This window comes from Drosophila obscura, unplaced genomic scaffold (assembly GCF_018151105.1).
Source record: "Drosophila obscura isolate BZ-5 IFL unplaced genomic scaffold, ASM1815110v1 contig_25, whole genome shotgun sequence".
NCBI classification, from domain to species: Eukaryota; Metazoa; Arthropoda; class Insecta; order Diptera; family Drosophilidae; genus Drosophila; species Drosophila obscura.
In genome coordinates, this window is record NW_024542812.1 from 1,420,415 (window position 1) to 1,439,564 (window position 19,150).

Here is a 19,150-nt window from a genome sequence, read left to right on the forward strand (position 1 = left end):
TTGCGCTTTTGATATGTTTGGATTGGCTGCTATAAAATACGAAGACAAATTTGTAAACAAATCGACAGGTGGCATCTAATTTTTACAATAGACAAGTTCCTAAAAGGTTTCAATGGTTGTTAAATAATTATTTCAGCCCGATACTATCACGATAGTATCGATTGTTTTTTCAAAACATTCGACGTTGATATTCCTCGATATTGATATTCCGTTTAATATTACCAGCTAGCTAGGACTCTCAGCCCTAAACAAATAATTTTATCCGATAGATACATAAATTTTTTTCAGGATTGGTTAGTTTTTAGAACTCTTTTTTATTGGATTGTTTACATATTAAGGTTCAAACAAAAACGGCCAAAGCATAAAACTTAAATGTTGACTAAATGTTACGTCAGTGTTGCTGGTCAACCAAGTATCTTCTATGCGTATGTACTTTTGTATACCTTATTTCTTTTAATTGATGTTAAATGTTTTGTTCCAAGCTCCATTGAAACATTATTTATGATTTTATCCTAGACTGACATGTTTTTTACATATTAATGCACATGTTTGTGTGTTATAAATACATATATCCCGGTTCTGATACCTATTATTGGTAGTCGTGAGCTGCAAAATTTCGTTAATATCTTTCAAAACAGAGACTGAGTAGTTTCTGCATTAATTGGAGCCTGAAATTACAAACAATATCTCAAGTCCATAATATCCATTTTCCCAAGGTATGCAGATTGTTGCTCATTTCCACATGTTGCTGAATTTTTCCCCATACAAATCAAATGTATCTTACGGGAACGTTCCCGTAAGATACATGCTTTTCACACCACGAAAAGTCACCACGAAAACGCTCTCTTCACCTCTGAAAAGAGAGAAAATTTTGAAAAACCACCACGAATTTAGAGCGAAAAATGTCAGTATTTTTTGTGCGCTAAATGAGTTTGGCGGTCATTTTCAAATGTATATATATGGAAAAATAAATAGTTCACTTGATTTGTTTTGTCGAGTGTGACTGGAACCTCAGAAACGTCATTTTTAAAATATGCCGTAAATATACCGAGGAAAATCATATTCCTCCATTTTTGATATACGATTTAGTATTACAAGCTAGCTGTGACTCTTAGCACTAAGCATATAATTTTATCCATTTTATAAATGAATTTTTTCAAAAGATTGGCTAGTTTTCAGATTCTTTTTTGTTGGTTTGCTTATATAAGAAGGTTCAACCAAAAATGGTCAATTCGGTTCTTTGAGCAATAAGCACGAACCAGGGCTTCAAGAACAGTTTGGGCTATCGATATCGATGAGTAGGTGGACAGTCCCAAAGCCGTTTTCTATTTAAAATTATATATTTTTTGAACAAACAAAAGTCTAAGCCCCCAATCCACATTGAGTAACATATGTCTTAGCCAAGGCACATTCCGCATTCTGCGTCCATCGATTTACGGGGCAGTTCTTAAAGTACTCCATGTATGTGCAACCGAGAACAATCGCCGAGAAGGGACTGCATTTGTGTTGTTGCTGCGATTGCTGGATGGCTGCAAGACGCCGTTGTGATTGGGGCTCACATTTGGTAAAAGCTGCTGCCATCGCGTCCACATAAGCGGTGTCATTGGAAAACTTTTCGGAAAGACTACTGCGGATGTTCTCCAAGTGCAGCTTCTGTGGATCTTGAATGTACTGTGACGTGTTGAGGATGCACTCAGCCAGACACTAGATTGGAAGTTTAATGTTTAATCTGTGCTTTTGTATAGTAGGGCTATGGGTACTCACTGTGGCAGTTTCCAGCGATGGCAAGCCTTTTCCCTCTCCTATAATCCGCTGGGCGCATTTCTCTGCGATCTGGTCGCGACCGCCGTCCCTGCAGCAGAGTGATGGATCCTATGAACATGGGAGACTTCAATAATGCCTCGTATGAATCGTTTCAATCACTAAACTTACCACAAGTTGAGGTGGTCTCTGACAGTCGATTGTCTGGCCCAGCGCACTTTGAGGGCTCAACGCCAAACCGAGCACAACAGAAACTAACAAAATCAGACTTGGCGACATTGCTGTGGTTAACCGAATGATTGGATTGGAGACACACAGTCTATTTTATATGTCCCACGCAGCTTGGCATCCTCTAATGGAACGCAGAGACCAATCCAATCCACTTAATTGTGCCAGCCACGCATGACCAGAAAACCTAGCAAAGGTTCATTGTTGCAATCGAATGCTGTTTGGGGCCAATGTCACATATAATTCCATATTTTGGGCCATTGACACTGCACTAAGGTTAAAGTTTAGTTGAATATAGAATACTGATCGGGCAATTAAACAGCAATTGCCAAAACTTCTGATGTGAAATCCCCAACGTGTCCAAGTCCAGCCCTGACTGCGATAATTATGGTTCAGCATAGTTATATAAATTTAAATAGCCATTTACTAATATTATTTCATAATGGAAATGTATTTACAAGCATTTGTGCGTATTTGCAAATTGGTTATTTTATATTTAGTCAATAGTTCGCTCAAATGGTGCAAACTCTTTTGCGAACAGCCGGTGCGAACCACTAAATTGAACTGAACCACCAATCGGAACCAATGGACGCGGGCACCAAAATGTAAAAATTAAATATAATAATGAATTTTACCAGTTAAATTAGTTAATGCAATGTTTTCTCACTCATAGACTAGTTGTGGGCGATGTGCGCGGACGTTTCAAGCAGTTATTTCAGCGAGTGGAACAGGTCAACAAAAAAGCGGGACCCTTTGAGATTCTCTGCTGCGTCGGAGACTTTTTTGGCGATGACAAACAGAACGAGGAGCTGATTGCCTACAAGAATGGATGCAAGCACAGTAAGTACTACAGCGTATGGTCCATTTATATACTAACATGCTCAATCTTCAGTCACAGTGCCCACCTACATACTTGGCCCGAACCAGAAGGAGCATGGAAAGCATTTCGAGGAGCTGGCGGATGGTGAAATTTGCACAAACCTCACATACCTCGGCAAACGAGGCGTGTACACGCTCACCAGTGGCGTCAAAATAGCCTATTTAAGTGGCGTGGAGTCAGCTGGTGCTGCAGATTCAGCTAAATCTAACCACGAGTTCACTAAATCGGATGTATTTGCTGTCAGAAATTCGTGTTTGGTGTCAAAGAACTGCTCCACCGAGTACAGAGGAGTGGACGTACTTCTCACATCGCAATGGCCATACGGGATGCAGGAGAATGAAAATGTAGGTGCACATTAGCCAGTCCAGTCTGTGGATCTGTTTGCGCTAACAATCAATTATCTATTCCAGGCAACAGCATCCAAGTTAATATCGTTCCTCTGTCGGGAGGTCAAGCCTCGCTATCATTTTTGTGCCATCAACGGCACCTTCTTTGAGTGCCCGCCCTTTCGTATGCCAAAGGACGAGACAACACAGTTTGAGCTCTGTACCCGATTTATCTCTCTGGCTGATGTGGGAAACAGTGAAAAGGCAAAATATATCTACGCGCTCACCCTAAAACCTGTCGATAAGTCTCGATTGCTTGATCTGGTGCAGAAGACAACCAATGAAATTCCGTGCCCATATGCTGGGCTTGATTTGGGCGGAACCGTCGACAAGAATGACACAGTGAGTATTCCTCTTATTGTGTTTACCAATGGTACCTAAACCTAACCTAAACTTTTTAGTCCGAAAACCGCCAGTATTTTTACGATATGAGCACCAAGAAATCAAAAGGACAGCGTGGCTACGGGAAGAAACGACGAATTCAAGAATTGGACCAGGGTACGCCAACAGACAGTAGCTCTCGTATTGTCGCAACTCATATGTTATACAATTTCAGAGAAATGCTGGTTCTGTTTATCATCACCCGATGTGGAAAAGCATCTAATTATTACTGTCGGAGAACGTTTCTATCTGGCCCTAGCCAAGGGTCCAATTAACAGACACCATGTCATGATTTTGTCCACAAAGCATCTGCCCTGCGCAGCCCAACTGAGCACTGAGGATTGGGAGGAGCTGGATAAATTTAAAAACGCCTTGCGAAAGTTCTTCAAAACCATCGGTCAAGTGGTGTGCTTCACGGAACGCCATTACAAGTCATTCCACCTACAGATCAACGTTCTCGGCATCGAGGAAGGTTATGCATGGAAGATAAAGCATAGCTTTGAGGTATGAAAATCTCTTCAAATTCATCTATGAATCATTATAATTAGTCACTTTAATCATTAAGGACAAAGCGGAGGAATTCAATCTTCAATTTGAAACGCTACCGGCATTAGATTCTCCGAAAATGTTGCCAGAAATTGGACCTTATTTTCTGACCGAGCTCCCTGATGACAGCACGCTAATTACGCGGCAGATGAATCATTTCCCCCTGCATTTCGCTAGGTGCGTTACAGATTAGCTTCTATTGCAATTGTTGTTTGATTAATGTATTTTGCAGGGACGTTTTCTGTTCGGAGAATCTTCTTAATTGTGACGAAAAAGTCAACTGGAAGGAATGCCTTCTCGAGAAAGACGAAGAGACGACTTATGTATCGGAATTCCGCAAGGGATTTGCCCCATTTGACTTCACAGTCTAAGTGTGTCTATTAAAATAAATGTAGGTATGATAAAGTTATAATTTCGGTTATAATTGCTTAAACAATTCAGACGCATCCCTTGTATAAATTCTAAAGCTATAATTTAAGTAAAAACGTTCTCGTCTCAAAATTTGATAGATCTGAATAGTTTAGGAGTCTCGCTGGTAGATTTTGTTGAGGATTTGCAGGAAAGTTTGGTGGGGAACACCGCGCGATGTTTGTTGTATGTGTGTTTTAATCATGTTGTACGACTCCTCTTCGAATGTGGCAAAAGTAGTGGGCAAGCCGAGTTCCTTGTAAAGTTCCTTAACCCGCTCCACCTTGACTGGATCTGCATTGGAAAGTTAAAATTGTTACCAACCAATTTCACTGGCTAAGCAGTTCCGATCGTCTCACCCTCGTTTCCATAGCAATCGATCATGATTTTCTTTTGCTCGGCATTAGCTCGCTGCATGGCCACCACGGCTAGCCAGGAGCATTTGTTGTCCTGTATGTCGGTGCCAATTTTGCCAGTCACCTCCGGGTTCCCGAAGCAGTCAAGAAAATCGTCTTGAACTTGGAAAAAGTGACCCATTTCCAAGAGGATGGTCTTTGATTGGCGGAAGGCTTCGGCGTCCTTATATCTACAAGAAGGAAGGAGTTAGTATTCAGTAAAGCTGGACAACTGCAATATCACTACGCACCCAGCCAAGTGTAAGGCAACAGCAAAGGGCAGATAGAATGAATAGTAGGCAGTTTTGTTGTCCACAATTGATTTGTAATTGTCCATAGTGAACTCGGAAACACTTCGATTGGAGTTGAGCTGATCTAATGACTGGCCACAAGTTGTTATGTAGGTAATCTCATGGAAGAGCTCCATGAGCGCCACATAGCAGTCCAGGTGGCTGAAATGCATCTTCAAAATGGCATACATGGCATTCTCAATCATTAGAGCGTCATTGATGGCTGTCAAGCCAACGTTCTCAACCTTGTGCCAGCACGGCTGGCCGCGTCGTGTTGTGCTGTTGTCCATCACGTCGTCAGAGATTATGAAGAAGCTCTGGAGCTGCAGGGATAATGCGAATCAGATTAGGTTGGGTATTTTCAAGAACACACGATCAAAACTAACCATTTCCACACACCATCCCAGGTACTGGGCTAGCTTTATATTCTCTGGGGTCAAATCTTCGGCTGCCACCAGATTCTTGTAGGTGAGCACTGTGAGTATGCCGCGATTCTTTTTGCCCCGCGGTACATTGTATTGCAGCACCTGGGCAAACCACTTAGCGGCATCATTGCAATTATGGGTCTTCGTCACGGTAGTGATGTCACGTACAAGATCTGCGAACGAATTAGAATAAACATTAGTACTGTTATGCTAAGTGGTGGAAACAAAGGCGGAGCGGAGCTCACCAGGAAACACAGCCATAAAGTCGCGACTTTCATCTTTTGACACTGTGACGCGAGCCGCAATTGGAACGGAGTGATTTTGAAGCGTTGATAATGTTCTGGGGAGAAAACAAAACTCAAACAATAGAATGCAATACATACACATACACATACACACAAGGGTGAATACATTAGTGGATCTCTGGCCTACGTGACTCTGTTGGTACTTGCACGAACAACTTTCCCCCCTCAAACGCCATGCCACGCCCGCCCTCAACAACTTCACGGGCACAGCAAGTGCACGAATGACCCCCAAAGGCAATGTAAACAAATACAGACAAAGTTCAAGTGCAGAAACCGGTAGATTACCTGCTGGTCTTTTTCAACTTCTGCTCGTTGACAAGTTCCGTGGACAGGCCGCCAATCGTTTCCATAGATTTGATAATAGGCTCCGAGTTGACTTCGTCGCTGGTGGAGATAAGACGTTGAAGACGCAGCGGAGTTGAGAATATCCGCTGCTGGGGAAGAAGCCGACGAGCTAGTTTAAACATTTTTATTCACAATATTATTAGAAATCTCTCCGGTTAACGACAGCTTCTCGACCCCCCTTGACCAAAATTTAACTTCAAGTTCCTAACGTTTTCAAATACTGGACACGGACTATCGATAGCAGACTCAGTTCTGCTGGGCAGTGCTGCCATTTTAGCTTATTTAGGCTAAATCTAGCATATTTGCTGGAGTATGTGTTGAAAAAAAATAAATAAAATACCATGATCAAAGGTAGGAGAGGATAGGATGTTGAATTTGACGATGGTCCTAATTTACCGCTTATTTAAATATAACTATGGGATATAATTTTTAGCTTATTTGCTCTCGCATTTTGTCATATATTTGTTCGAAACTAGCATGTAATTCTGCCAGCACTGCTCAGTGTTGCAAAACGCTCGGGTACAGTTCTGGAAATGGCCTGACGCACACGGAAAGCGAAGAATCGCAAATAAAATAATAAAGCTGCGAAAAAATGATGGACGAACAATTAATTGATGAAGTGGCCCACCATGGGGTCATATACAACAGGCAGAAGTACTACCTAAACGGCAGCGCCAACGGTGGAAAGTATGAGACTAAGGACGATGCCTGGCAACTGATTGCCATGAAGCTGCGAACGGATGGTGAGAGGGAGACTCGACTTAATACAGACTTTGATATATATTGGTAAATACAAATCTTGTCCCTTGCAGTGGACACGTGCAAGAAGCGCTGGAAGTATCTGCGGGAACGCTACGTCTCGCAGCGGAAGCAGGGCGATACTCCAATCTACGAGCACCTGTCTCGACCCTATCTCGAGAAAATGAAGTTCCTAGACCAACACATTCAGCCACGAAAATCCTATCGCAACGTCCCGAGCTTCCTCACGTCGCCCCAGTCGGCCAACAGCTCGAGTTACAACGAATACATGGTGGATAAATCAAACGGGTCCACCAAGAACATGTCCCAGTTCAACGGTTCGGGTCAAAACCATCACTACCATCAGCCAGATCAGCAGCACGCCATGAATGCACTGAGCACCGTTGCCTCCTCAGCACTGGAAAGTGTTAATCCGGTGAAGATCGAGGCTGATCAGGCATTTAGAGAGTTCGCTGCGGCTGTGGCCTCCCAGCAACTCCAGCAAATATCCCAGTCGCAGATGCAACAGCAGGCGGCTGCCGTGGCTGCTGTCATGGCCGACTCCTCGCAAGGTTACCAGGAGCAGTATCGAGACAGTTCAGTTGGCGTAACTGGACCCCAAAACGGTGGCGGCAGTCTCCCCTCAACGTCATCTTCGATGAAATCGCCGCTGTCCTCGCCGTTGCAGGGTATTGGCACTGGCACTCAGCAGCAACACCAGCAATCACAGCAACAGTCGCCGGCCTCTGCACAGCAGCTTCCGGTAGTACATTCCTCCTCTAGCGCTGCAGGTAGCTCCACGAGCACCAGCTCCAACATTCAGATGCAGGGCCATGTCTACAATCCCAAGGGAAATGACGATTTGGACTCGTCAACATCCAGCAACTTCCACTTAAAAAAGCCCCGCGTGCAGCTCAATGGCAATGCGCATAACCCAATGTCTAGCAATGGAGGAAATGGCCCCCACTTTATCAACGACTCCGATGAGGATTCCGATGACAATAGTCATGACCTTATGGAGCCCCAGGTCATAATGCAGCACGGCAACCACTACAGTAACTCAATGGGCATGCAGCGCACCAATGGGCATGGCAATGGCAGTGGCAATGGCAGTGGCAATGCAAATAGCAATGGGAATCCGAATAATGCCAACGCTGGACACAACAGCAACAATAACCAACAGCAGCAGCAGCATCAGCAACACCAGAACATGTTTCCATCGAATACGGACTTCCTGTTGCAGCTTTATCAGCAGTTGCCGCATCAGGGCAACTCCTCACATCCCTCGAACTTCGGCAAGTTTCAGTCCCCACAAAATCTTCCAGGCGTGCAGCGACTGTCAGAGCACCTTCTAGGCGAGCTGGTCACCACCGAGCTGCTGAAGATGAACAAGGAGCGCAAGAAGAGCGCGCAGAAGAGAATCCTGGAGATACTATTCTTCGATGATTAGTCAGACTAGCCGCCGATATCTTTGTAAATAGTCCAATCTATAATTTATATTATCAGGTAAGAGTGTTGGGGTTCGCATTCACTTCAAGGGTCCAAAATATTGGTTCGAGCTGGTCTGCATCCCACCAAGAAGGCATTTGCAAAGCTGTCCAGTCGAACACTTTCCATCTGTACTAGTCATGACCAGCTCCAGGCCCTTTCCATTGGTACTAAATGGGATCGAACCCGTATCTGCATTAATTTATGTTCTTATATCTAAGTATAAAAAAGGAAGCTTTTAATTTATTCTGAAATGTTTATTAAACTGTGTACGAAATATGCATATTACAAACTTGAATTGTAAGAAGTGATGGTAGTTCTTGAATGTACTTTTTAGATCTGCATTTGCATTGATTGTCCACTTCGTGATGCTCCCTCTCTGTCTGCGTGGTTCGCGTTCTGGCATCTGTCCTGCTGTTTGATTTATTTGCCGGCCTTTGACCGCTCCTGATTCCCCTTCTGCTCTACTGATTGCTGGAAAACATCATGCTGAGCCGGCCAGAGATCATATCTTCAAGCAGTGGCCCATTGGCTACTGTCCGCAACTGCAGCTTGGCCCCGCTCGTTAACCCAAAGCGAGAAGTTGCAAAGCTGCCTACTGTTGCCACTGGCGGGACATCCAGCCCCCGTTTGGGCCCTGATTAATTGCTGCTGCTGCATTCCGTTGGCGGAGTAAAGTCGCGATAATATTGTACTCGTATATGGATAGCTTTGGGTTTTATTGCATTTAATGTATCTTAGCTGGTATAGAGAATAATTGTTTATTTGTGTTGTTTTGCGTTGGTTAGCCTTAGATAAACTATGTTTAATAGCATACGTTCATAAGAAGAATGTTTGATATTACGTATATGTAGATTTGGGAGCATAGCGTGGGGCTGTTGTGCAGTTCTTAGGCTAGTTGTTGGACCCAGGCATATGCGAGGGTCGCCGACGCATTTAGCTAGCGTATAAATATTGAGTGATCGTATTTCTGGTTGTTGGATTAAGTGGAGTTTTAAAACTGTTAGCTTATTTACAACTAATCACAAGAGGACGATCAGACATCTCAGATATTCTTGTGCACTTTTAGACCTCCTGATTGTCTTCGGACTCGGCCACCATGGTCAGACTTCGCAGCGATCTGTGGGATAGGCATAGAATGGAAATGGAAATGAAATGAAATGGCAACTTTAATCAGCAATTTAAAATAATTTAAAGCAATTTAGTATTTAGTATTCGTGAAAGAGTGAGAGTTGCGCACAAGATCCGTTGCACAAGATTCGTTGCCCTGATAGGGCTTATCGCCGCCCAGACCTCAGCTTGACTTTAGTCTCGACTTGTCCGTCTATATAAGCGCACGTCAGCATGAAGTACTTGCGGCTCTTTCTCGTTCTATTGTTAGTCTGGTTAGCCAGTGCCCAAAACTGTAAGTCGCTCCTTTCGGAACTGAACGGAACGGAACTGAATGAGAGTTAATTTATTGTTGTGTTTAGTTTTAGGCGATTTGCCAACGATCCCGAACGTGTGCCACCTGCAGGGCGACTGGTGCTCCACCAGGTGCCAGATAGCAGGCGGACGGGATGGCATTTGCAATCCGGCTGGACTCTGCACTTGCCATCCCTTGTGATTGTGCCACATCGAAATAAATGATGCCGGGATCTTGAAAATATTTACAATTGCGTATGGCTGTATGGCTGGATGATGATGATGATGAGGCTGGGTTTGGTTCGGGTTTCCTAGGGATGGGATTGGCCTGGATGCCCACTTGCCTGGAGCGTTCGAAGAGCGAGGGATCGGTGTAGATCGGCTCGCTGGGATCCTCGAACTGGTGACTGCTCTGTCCCGCCGAACGCATCGGATTTATAACTGGCAGCTGGCACATGCGCGCCAAGTTGCTGTAAAGACATTAAACACCCCATAAGTGGACCGGTTCGGCTGGCTGACAGACCGCCAGATAGTGATCCTCACCCCGTGGCAAAAGTCTTGTGTAATGAGCCGCCGAACATGGACATGTTGGTGCGAAAGGCGTTCGAGGCCCGATTCGATGCGCTCTGATTGGCTCCGACCCCGCCCCCTGCTCCACCACCTCCCCCATTCATGTTGGGCATGTGTCCGATCTCTGTGAAGCGCTCGTGTGTGCGTATGGAAGAGTGGGAGTGGCCCAGCGAGTGGATCGGCGAGTGGCGGTCCACCAGGCGGTTCTTCGAGATGGACTTCCAGTAGCGTCTGAGGGGGGAAGATCGTAGTTGAGTCCCGAGAAATGACATTGACATTCCCACTGATCTCACCTGTAGCCCAGGCCGGCAACCAGCGTGATGCTGAACAGAAGGATCATCAGCAGAATGATGGCCGTGATCAGGCCATGGTACTCTGCCGGGGTCATGCACACCGTCTCCACGGGGGCCACAAGCTTGCGGGGATAGGACTCTTTCTCGATCTCCTCGCGCGTCTCAAACACCTAGAAGGGATCAATCAGCCACCGACACTCAGTCTCCCCTCTCCCCTCTCCCCATGCTCACTTCAATCATTTCCCGCACTTGCTCCGGTTCCTCGTTCTCCTTGGACTTCTCTCCCGTCTGCGTCTCATTCAGTTGGCTCTGCCCCAGAGTGGCGCTTACCGTGGTGCTGTTCACAATGATCACGTCCTCCGAGCTGGCGACATCCAACGGCTTGATTCCTTCCAGAGCCAGAGCCTGAGCTCCGGATCCGTCCTCGTCCTCGTCCGCGGGTAGAGGTTCCAGTTCGGCCATGTCGGTGGTGTTCAAGGAGCGTCTGCGGCGCCCAAACGAGGGCTCCTGTCGACCCGCCGGCCCTGGGCAGTACGCCGGCTGGCAGCCCTCGCGACACGATCGGACCGTGGCCTCGAAGACCAAGAAGTTCGATTCGGGTATCTTGAACGCATTGAAACGTGCCTCCAGGGTGTCGCCATCGCGCAGTTTGTCCAGCTCCGGAAAGACGAAGGGATCCACCGGGCAGCTGCGTGTCCAAAGGTTAGCGGGCAGAGATTGGGCATAATGACGAACAGACTTACCCAAAGCGGTCTATGAGCTGTATGCTGCGACCCGAGTACGGGTCCCTAGCCACCACATTGGTGGCGAAAATGTCCGTGATATGATTGTATCCGTCCTGGGCCTCCAGCCTGAATGTCAGGGGATCCCCCACGGCTATGGTGGTGGTCGGTCTGCCCTGGTACAGGATGCTGAGGCGCACCTTGGAGCTAAGCGTATTCTCGGCTGGTAGGTACTCTATGGGAATAGGACTGCCGGATCTGCAAAGGTAGCAAAGAGGGGTAGAGGTGGGTAGAGGGGTAGAGGTGGGTAGAGGGGTTTGCACAAAAGAGAAGACTGGGAAGTTGATAGCTTACCCTGCTCCGATGTAGCCGGAGCTGACAACGGCCTCACCGGGCCCTCTGAAGATGCAGGTCAGATTGTAGCGCTTGTCGCGGCTCGTTTGAACGTTGTCCGAGAACTGGACCACCACGATGTTGGTGAGAGTGTCGCCGTACTAGAAGACAAGACCAGTGATTAAATACCTGATGCTGGATCTCTGGCCCGTGTGTGTGACTCACGCGCTGGGTGCCACAGTCGGGATAGCCTTGGGGACCACTGATCCTCAGGACGTTGACGGTGCCCCCGTTGCCACGGAAGAAGCAGCGATCGTAGAAGCCGTAGGTGTAGATGCGCCCCAAAAAGCCCTCTGGCGTACGGATAGTGAACTCCATGCCCTCCTCGTTGCAAGTCTGCGTCACTGTGGGTGGGGTGGGGTGGAGTAGGAATGGGGTGGAGTAGGGTCATTCACTCATCAGTTGTGGGCTATGCATTCAATTAAATATTATTCTCGTACCATCCATGCACTCGCCATCGCTGCGTCCGATGCTGCGCTCATAGAAATCATAGTTGGAGGCGTCGAAGGTGCCCGGATCGTGGATGTCCAGCTCCCGCGAGTCTCTGTCGCTCAGCTCGCAATTGGAGGACTCCCTATCGCGATCGCGATCGCGATCCTCATAGCTGGAGGCGGCTGTGTCTCTGCAAATTGAATTCGCGTTTGCTTATTTGTAGTCGCTCTTGTAACAAGCATCTCCCATGTATCTCTCGCCACATCTCAGCCTCCACACCTCCACAGCCTAAGCCAACACACACACACATACCTGTAGTTGAAGCTGCGGCACACAAAGTCGCGACTCTCGATGCACTCGCGCTCGCACTGGATCAGGCTGGGCACGACCAGTGTGCGACGGACATAGTGGCGGCGCATCTTGTGCCTGGCGGCTATCTGCTTAAAATTGTCGCTCTCCTCGCAGCGGGTGATCGGCGGTCGTGGCGGGCCCGAGCCAAGGCCCCCGCCCACGCCCACGCCCACGCCCACACCCACATGACCAGCATTGGCCCCGTAAGCTGTGGGTGGGTGGGACAGACCGATGCCGGGCAGCGGAATGGGACGATCATCGAGGCCGTTGCCGCCCCCACCTCCATAGGGACGGTTAAAGGGAGTGTCATAGCGTCCGTAGGGACCACTCACGGGGGGTCGGCGACCCGGTGGTCCATCGTACTCCCGATCGTAGGGCCCGTACCTGTCGCCGTAGCGTTCCTCATAGTCGTAGTCGTAGAAGGGAGGCGGGCGATCCAGTCCTAAATGAGAGAGTCTGTGTCAGTGCTGATCTCCGCGGGGCAGTGCTGCCTTTCCACAGGGGTTAATGGTGATAGGGGTTGGGTTGGTAGTTGGTTAGTCCCGTGTACTTACCCGGACGTCTGCCTAGATCGCTGGGTCCCAGCCGATTGCCGTACTTGTAGATGTCCATGGGATAGCGATCGTTACCTACCGGGAATCGGTTCGGAGTCGACGCGTATTTGCTGGCACTGCCCGTGGGTGCAATGGGAGCCGGTGGATAGCGCTTAGCCGACTCCGGCTCCGGCCGCCTGGCACTGTGCACAATATCGTCGTATCGGCCCGGTGGTCCTCTCGAGTCCGGCGCGTATGGATACCTGGCCGGGTCCATGGAGGACGGCCGGTACCGTCTGTCCGGAAATATGCTGTCTGGGGCATCGCGTCCAGTGTAGCCCCCGATGGGATCTCGCTCCCTGCCTGGCGGCGGATAGCGTGGCGGATAGCGACTGTCGTATCTGTTGTCTCCGTAGCGACTGCCGCCATAGCCGTAGGGCCTAAAGGGCGCATCTTCGTCCGTAGGATAGGGCCTTGTGTGTGGCAGATCGCTGGGCAGAGTGTTGTCATTGATGCCCGGATACGGCAACGGACGGAAGGGCAATCTATCGCGCTCCCTCTCTCTGTCCCTGTCCGGATAGCGCCGGTCTCCGTACCTATCCGCATAGCGATCCGGGGGCGGATAACGATCAGCGAAGCGATCACGATCACGCTCCCGATCGCCTGGATAGCGCTCTCGGTCGCGTTCTCGGTCGCCGGGATAGCGCTCTCGGTCGCGGTCCCTATCGCGATCACGATCACGATCACCACTGACACCCGCCGGGTACCGATCTGACGTGGGGGTGGGGGTTAGTTTAGTTAATTAGTTGTCAGTGTGGCGAGGTGATCTCAATTCATTGTCTTGGGTGTCATTAATTCGGTTTTAGGGTGCCTTCTGGTGTACGGGGGAGCTCACTTACCATAATCATCGGGATAGCGATCGTAGGGACGGCCATATCCCATGCCATCACCTCCGCCTCCGCCTCCGCTGGGATAGCGGGAACCTCCGCCTGCCCCCTGGCCGTAGCGATCAGGTGGATAACGATCTCGATCGCGATCCCCACCAGCTCCAACGCCAGCACCAGCACCGCCGCCTGCACCTCCACCTCCACCTCCATACGGATATCGATCTGCTAGGGGACGAGCAATAGTAAATCATCTGGATAGAAAAGTAGAGCTGGGAGGATATAAAGGTACCATATTCATTGGCCGCAAAGTCTGGATAGCGATCGTATGGGCGCCCGTAGTCAATGCCCTCGTTCGCAGGCAGACGGGAACCACCGCCTGTCCCAGTCACCGCTACGCCATGCGATCCGCCTCCACCGGCAGTTGAACCACCTGACCCATAGCGATCGTCGTGCTTATTAGGCTGTCTCCAGTTGCTGCCCGACTGATCTGCAGGTCGCTTGCCATCACCGCCGCTGCCACCGTGGCCAGCATCGCCATCGGCGCCGCCGCCGCCCACCACATTCACTGGAAGATGGACAGAGGGGGGAGAGCCAGAGATTACCAGTCAGTCCATTAGCACCTCCTCGCAGCCACTTACACATTAGATTCTCGTAGTAATCATAATCAGCATCGTATATAATGCGCATGCCGTCCTTTTGATTGTACCGACTGAGGCGACAAGTACGAAAACGATCGCTATACACCGCAGACCTGCAATTTAGTGGAATCGGTTAGGGGAGGTGAGGTGGGGTGAGTGAGCGGGGATGGGTACGTGCAACATCGTACATCGTAGGTACGTCGTGGGTTTGTAAGACGAGCAGAAGACGATGCCAAAAGCAACAGTAAAAAAAAAACGAGCAAGACTGAGTGCACTGGTCGAGTACTCCGACTATTAAATGCCCTGCCCTGTCCCGCTATTAATAATGGGAAATATTGACACGGAGGACAACATCTTCTGCCTGTCACATACACCAACGCTTAGGGGATATACCCTTCTGTTCGAAGAGCAGAGGGTAATGTGTGTGCAACGGTTAAGCTAAGGCCAAGGCAACGGCATGAAACGCACCTGCATTGGAAGCTCGTCTGGCGAAGACACTCGTCCAGGCACTCGCTTAGAGAACGGCCGGTGATCTCTGAGTGAAACTCGCCGCCGAGACGCGAGTTGCGGTAACGCTGGAATGCTGTATCTGGCCGACGGCCGCTCGAGAAGAGGTGCGAGGTGACGGAGTTATCTGGATAGTCGTTGGCTCGTTCTGCAACGGGAAAACAACACACAACATACAGCATAGACATTGAAATGGAAATGGAAATGGAAGTGGAAATGGCTCAGAAGAAGCAACCGTTGCAGCCGAGGCTCTCCACTATAATCTTGTTGTCGCCGTTGTCGTTGTCGTTTTCGTTGACGGTGACGGTGACGGTGACGCTGCCTCCAAGTGAGCCACGGCTGGAGTCTCTGCACGGGAGCCACTTACGATTATCGAGGCACACAAGATCATAGAAATGATGTGTGGGACTGGAGCTGATGCTAATGTCATCCTTCTGCGAGATGGAGTCCTCCTCGGAGAGGATGCACTGCTTGCTTTGGTCGTCGAACTCCACGGAGCGGCAGAAGTATCTGCAATTGCCAAATTGTTATTAGCCAAATGGCTAATATGGAAGGGGTATAGGCCAGATCATACTTCTCGGCACGCAGGCACATCGTCTGGCACTCCTCCAGCGTCATGTTGTTGAAGATGTCCACCTCGAAGGGGCCACCCAGTCGCTTGTTCTCCTCCTTGACGAACACGGCCAGGCCGTCGCAGCGCCTCTCAGCTGTGCCATGGATTAGGATTGGGGAGCGGATTAGGATTAGACCTGCATGAAGCAGCCGCACAGAGTGGGGGGGTCTCACCATTCAGGCAGGTATTCTCCAGGTAGTCCGAGTTGGGGTCATCTTCCATCAGCTCGGGATGGGTGCGTCGGGTGAACCGGCTCAGTGTGCAGGAGCGCATGGTGGAGTCAAAGTTGGCCGAGCGACAGACGAAGGAGAACTCGTTGAGGCACTTGTCCTCGCAGTCCGACCTATTGGCGGCCGTGATCTCCTTGATGTCGCTTATCGGCAGCTTTAGCTTCTTCCTCGGATGCCGCTCGAACACGTACCGCCGACTGGGGCACTCCCGCTCCGGTCGACTGGCTGCATTAGAACGGAACCGGGAACGAGAACGAGAACGGGATTCATACAGCTACAATTGCAGCCACATTGCACATTGCATTCGGCCTTCGGGCGCACTCACATGTCAGACAAATCTCGTTGAAGTGGACGCTGTTGGGCACCAGCATCAGGCTGCCAATGCCCTCGGGTCCCGCCTGCTCGGCGGTGAGATAGCACAGCGACTCCTCGTACTCGGAGTTGCCGCCAAACGAGGTGATCCGACTGCCCGGCTGGAAGTCGAAGCTGGTGCAGGTGCGCACCATATTGTTCGTGCCCGTCCGGTCGCGCAGGCACAGATCCTGGCACTTCTCCAGCACCCGGAAGGGCGGAGCCGTGTCCCGCACCACATCGTCATCGTAGCCCTGCAGCTGCTGGTTGGGCAGTCGCTCGTAGAGCACGCGCCCCAGCCCATTCTTGCAGGTGGTTTGGCCTGGCAAGCAGAGATTGGGAGCATCACAGCCTACCCTCACGAGGACTCTCGCTGTTCCCCTGGAACTCGCTCACTCACCTTGGATTGCTGTCAGGCCGAGACAGACCAGGAGGGTCGTCAGCAGCGTATGCAGTGCCCGTTTGGGTCTCATTCTATAATAGTTTCGCTATCGATATCGGTCTCTGTGTTCTGTGGGGCTTCCTAGCTGGATCGCGGCATTATTGGCCTCGATCTGTGGGGTCTCGTCTCTCGTTTCTGTTGCTGCTCGTGTGCTGCTCTGCTGCTCTGCTGCGTGTTTTCCAACCTACAGTTTGCAACAGAACTCGTGGTGGTTAGTGCCGCTGGTTTATCCGACATGATCTAATTAGTTCATTGGCTGACAAAATGACACACGAAATATGCGACCTCAATAAGCGGAATTTCCCTGCAAACGACGCGTCCCCCTCCCGCCGCAGAACCAGCAAAGTGTTGGGAGGAAAAACACATGAAAAGTGGAATAAAATTTCTGACTGTTGCCATAATGTGCACAGTGCGTAACGTGAATTTGGATCATTAAACTAAAATCTAACCATGCTACGTGTCGCTCGACTCATATCGATCCACAACTCCGGATGTCGCTTCCGGCTTATTGTCCACGCTTCTATTTATGCTCTCCCCCAGAGCACACACAAAGGCGGCCGGAGTGGGGCTACCATTTTTTGTGGAAAAGCGTTAGCCATTGACCTCAACAACTGAGCGGTGGCTGTACTCTTCCACTCGAAAAAGAGTCCAATTTTCCACTGAATATTTAACAACTTTGGTGAAATTCTTTGCGGGAGAGGATCCCTTAGTCTGGTTATAAAAGGAGACAACACTATTTACACACATAATTCCCTATACGTATCCTTGTATAAAAGGATATGCATCCTTCAGAGCTAAAATTATTTTTGTCACTTAATTATTATTTGGGGATCCTTTGAAACTTTAATCTCTAGAGTCCTTGGCACGAGGTTCACATTGGAAATTCAAATTAAATATACTTCGATTGAGTTCGAGTTAGATCTAAATTGAGGCTTGTTGAGGCTCCTTTCGTTTTCATTTAATCAAGCACATAACTAATCAAGTGAATCAACCAAACACCCCATACAGATTGCATGTGCATACCCTTGAAAGCAGCAAGGATAATATTGCCAATAGATCAATTTAAATGGATCGCCTTGAACCGACTTTGACTGGCGGGGCTAGTGTTTATTAATGTTGGGTTTGGGGACCAGACCCGACCGATCGTTAGAATATGGCGCGACAAACTGAATTCTGAAATTGAACTCCGCATTGGTCTGCAGTGGGATCGGTGGTTGGACCATTACGATTACCATTACCATTACCATTGCCAGTGCTGTGCTGTGCTGTGCTGTGCTGGGCCACAGTTCTGGCCATTGCGATTAACGTTAGCGGGGGCAGCAGTCGTGGCAGCAACTCCATGGCAACAATGGGCAGAAAGGGGAATTAATTAGATGTGGAGACGGCAACAAAGAGCAAACTGAACAATGTTCTAAATGCTCCCCATACACACATCCACACTCGCATGCACATACATGTGTGGGGATTGCCATTCAAATGTTAATCAGTGCGGCGAACAGACCAGACCAGACCTGACCAGACCAGAAAAGAACAGAACAGAACAGAACAGAGTTGACAAAAGCCACCCAACCTCTATATCCCCTAACTCCATATACCCACCCGACTCTCGCACCCGAATTGGGTGTGTTGGGTGTGTTGAGTCTCCGTCCCGTGCTTGTTTGAGGCAGCAGCTCAGCCTCTCCGTTCTGGCCGAATGACACTTTGGCCGTTGAACGTTTCATGGACATGGGCGACTTTCCCAACTCTGAAGGGCATGCAGCAGCAGCAGCGTCTGCTCTGCTCTAAACGATCACCGCTCTTCATTTTCATTGTACCGCGTTGGGTCAGATCATGACAATGCGTGTCACGTCTGAATAAGTTCGAGGCTGGCTGCAGCTAACAGCCAGAGACACTCAGCATCTCCTCCTACTCAACAGGTGCACCTGTCGCCGCTGGGTGTGCGTGGGCCGCCCCCATTGTTGCAGCCGAGTGTCATTGGGCGCGGCAGCAGCCAAACGAGCCATGCAAATGCAAATGCAAATGTCACTCCGTTGCTCCGACTTTTATTTTCACAAATCACTTGCACATATGGTCATCCCTGGTCTATGCGGACATAGTACTAGGTACAGCAGAAAACTATAACTATAATTCTGGAGGATAAGCTGCGGTGCATGGTGGCACTCCTCCCAGTAGTCAGAAATCAGGCAATGGATTTATTTCTTGCCACAT

At 49.1% G+C, this 19,150-nt stretch overlaps 6 protein-coding genes across 8 annotated transcripts; 3 read left to right on the top strand and 3 right to left on the bottom strand.

The window, feature by feature from the left end:
• Positions 1-1,321: 1,321 nt before the first annotated feature.
• Positions 1,322-2,486, bottom strand: LOC111075564. The gene is made up of 3 exons (XM_022368918.2): positions 1,933-2,486; positions 1,765-1,872; positions 1,322-1,704 (listed from the first exon to the last, which is right to left on the bottom strand). The coding sequence occupies exons 1-3, from the start codon at positions 2,038-2,040 to the stop codon at positions 1,363-1,365; spliced, it is 558 nt and encodes a 185-aa protein (XP_022224610.2). The 5' UTR covers positions 2,041-2,486; the 3' UTR covers positions 1,322-1,362.
• LOC111075567 (CWF19-like protein 1 homolog) lies at positions 2,485-4,664 on the top strand. The gene is made up of 8 exons (XM_022368920.2): positions 2,485-2,594; positions 2,663-2,829; positions 2,882-3,213; positions 3,280-3,597; positions 3,657-3,753; positions 3,812-4,140; positions 4,202-4,359; positions 4,415-4,664. The coding sequence occupies exons 1-8, from the start codon at positions 2,575-2,577 to the stop codon at positions 4,551-4,553; spliced, it is 1,560 nt and encodes a 519-aa protein (XP_022224612.2). The 5' UTR covers positions 2,485-2,574; the 3' UTR covers positions 4,554-4,664.
• Positions 4,579-6,559, bottom strand: LOC111075563 (farnesyl pyrophosphate synthase). The gene is made up of 6 exons (XM_022368917.2): positions 6,291-6,559; positions 5,946-6,040; positions 5,662-5,873; positions 5,237-5,598; positions 4,950-5,176; positions 4,579-4,884 (listed from the first exon to the last, which is right to left on the bottom strand). The coding sequence occupies exons 1-6, from the start codon at positions 6,470-6,472 to the stop codon at positions 4,703-4,705; spliced, it is 1,260 nt and encodes a 419-aa protein (XP_022224609.2). The 5' UTR covers positions 6,473-6,559; the 3' UTR covers positions 4,579-4,702.
• A 286-nt stretch (positions 6,560-6,845) lies between these two features.
• On the top strand, positions 6,846-8,878 carry LOC111075562 (probable serine/threonine-protein kinase cdc7). The gene is made up of 2 exons (XM_022368916.2): positions 6,846-7,093; positions 7,163-8,878. Exons 1-2 carry the CDS (start codon positions 6,943-6,945, stop codon positions 8,536-8,538), a joined length of 1,527 nt encoding a protein of 508 aa, XP_022224608.2. The 5' UTR covers positions 6,846-6,942; the 3' UTR covers positions 8,539-8,878.
• A 369-nt stretch (positions 8,879-9,247) lies between these two features.
• Positions 9,248-17,074, bottom strand: LOC111075561. Of its 3 annotated transcripts, XM_022368912.2 has the most exons (20): positions 16,901-17,074; positions 16,475-16,822; positions 16,093-16,374; positions 15,881-16,013; positions 15,674-15,816; positions 15,268-15,454; positions 14,800-14,912; positions 14,451-14,726; positions 14,174-14,383; positions 13,296-14,045; positions 12,703-13,183; positions 12,399-12,580; positions 12,124-12,302; positions 11,920-12,059; positions 11,587-11,823; positions 11,075-11,531; positions 10,844-11,013; positions 10,524-10,781; positions 10,325-10,450; positions 9,248-9,696 (listed from the first exon to the last, which is right to left on the bottom strand). In XM_022368912.2, exons 1-20 carry the CDS (start codon positions 16,971-16,973, stop codon positions 9,642-9,644), a joined length of 4,800 nt encoding a protein of 1,599 aa, XP_022224604.2. In that variant the 5' UTR covers positions 16,974-17,074; the 3' UTR covers positions 9,248-9,641. The 3 variants fall into 3 exon arrangements, with proteins under 3 accessions (XP_022224604.2, XP_022224607.2, XP_022224605.2); XM_022368915.2 differs by lacking the exon at positions 13,296-14,045 and having other exon boundaries at positions 9,250-9,696; XM_022368913.2 differs by lacking the exon at positions 13,296-14,045 and having other exon boundaries at positions 9,250-9,696; positions 14,174-14,386.
• On the top strand, positions 9,871-10,215 carry LOC111075566. Its single transcript, XM_022368919.2, has 2 exons — positions 9,871-9,981; positions 10,049-10,215. Exons 1-2 carry the CDS (start codon positions 9,921-9,923, stop codon positions 10,180-10,182), a joined length of 195 nt encoding a protein of 64 aa, XP_022224611.2. The 5' UTR covers positions 9,871-9,920; the 3' UTR covers positions 10,183-10,215.
• Positions 17,075-19,150: the final 2,076 nt, after the last annotated feature.

What these genes read in the sequence shown, in the direction of transcription:
- LOC111075564 (XM_022368918.2), bottom strand. Translation starts at nt 2,040, where the DNA reads ATGTCGCCAAGTCTGATTTTGTTAGTTTCTGTTGTGCTCGGTTTGGCG. An exon ending in AGAGACCACCTCAACTTGTG is followed by an intron (nt 1,873 to 1,932) that starts GTAAGTTTAGTG and finishes CCATGTTCATAG; the next exon opens with GATCCATCACTCTGCTGCAG. An exon ending in CATCGCTGGAAACTGCCACA is followed by an intron (nt 1,705 to 1,764) that starts GTGAGTACCCAT and finishes CTTCCAATCTAG; the next exon opens with TGTCTGGCTGAGTGCATCCT.
- LOC111075567 (XM_022368920.2), top strand. Translation starts at nt 2,575, where the DNA reads ATGGACGCGGGCACCAAAAT. An exon ending in CAAGAATGGATGCAAGCACA is followed by an intron (nt 2,830 to 2,881) that starts GTAAGTACTACA and finishes CTCAATCTTCAG; the next exon opens with TCACAGTGCCCACCTACATA. An exon ending in GGATGCAGGAGAATGAAAAT is followed by an intron (nt 3,214 to 3,279) that starts GTAGGTGCACAT and finishes TATCTATTCCAG; the next exon opens with GCAACAGCATCCAAGTTAAT.
- LOC111075563 (XM_022368917.2), bottom strand. Translation starts at nt 6,472, where the DNA reads ATGTTTAAACTAGCTCGTCGGCTTCTTCCCCAGCAGCGGATATTCTCA. An exon ending in CTTTATGGCTGTGTTTCCTG is followed by an intron (nt 5,874 to 5,945) that starts GTGAGCTCCGCT and finishes ATTCGTTCGCAG; the next exon opens with ATCTTGTACGTGACATCACT. An exon ending in CGATTGCTATGGAAACGAGG is followed by an intron (nt 4,885 to 4,949) that starts GTGAGACGATCG and finishes TTTCCAATGCAG; the next exon opens with ATCCAGTCAAGGTGGAGCGG.
- LOC111075562 (XM_022368916.2), top strand. Translation starts at nt 6,943, where the DNA reads ATGATGGACGAACAATTAATTGATGAAGTGGCCCACCATGGGGTCATA. An exon ending in CATGAAGCTGCGAACGGATG is followed by an intron (nt 7,094 to 7,162) that starts GTGAGAGGGAGA and finishes TGTCCCTTGCAG; the next exon opens with TGGACACGTGCAAGAAGCGC.
- LOC111075566 (XM_022368919.2), top strand. Translation starts at nt 9,921, where the DNA reads ATGAAGTACTTGCGGCTCTTTCTCGTTCTATTGTTAGTCTGGTTAGCC. An exon ending in GTTAGCCAGTGCCCAAAACT is followed by an intron (nt 9,982 to 10,048) that starts GTAAGTCGCTCC and finishes TGTTGTGTTTAG; the next exon opens with TTTTAGGCGATTTGCCAACG.
- LOC111075561 (XM_022368912.2), bottom strand. Translation starts at nt 16,973, where the DNA reads ATGAGACCCAAACGGGCACTGCATACGCTGCTGACGACCCTCCTGGTC. An exon ending in ATGTGCCTGCGTGCCGAGAA is followed by an intron (nt 15,817 to 15,880) that starts GTATGATCTGGC and finishes TGGCAATTGCAG; the next exon opens with ATACTTCTGCCGCTCCGTGG. An exon ending in CGATGGCGAGTGCATGGATG is followed by an intron (nt 12,303 to 12,398) that starts GTACGAGAATAA and finishes CCCCACCCACAG; the next exon opens with TGACGCAGACTTGCAACGAG.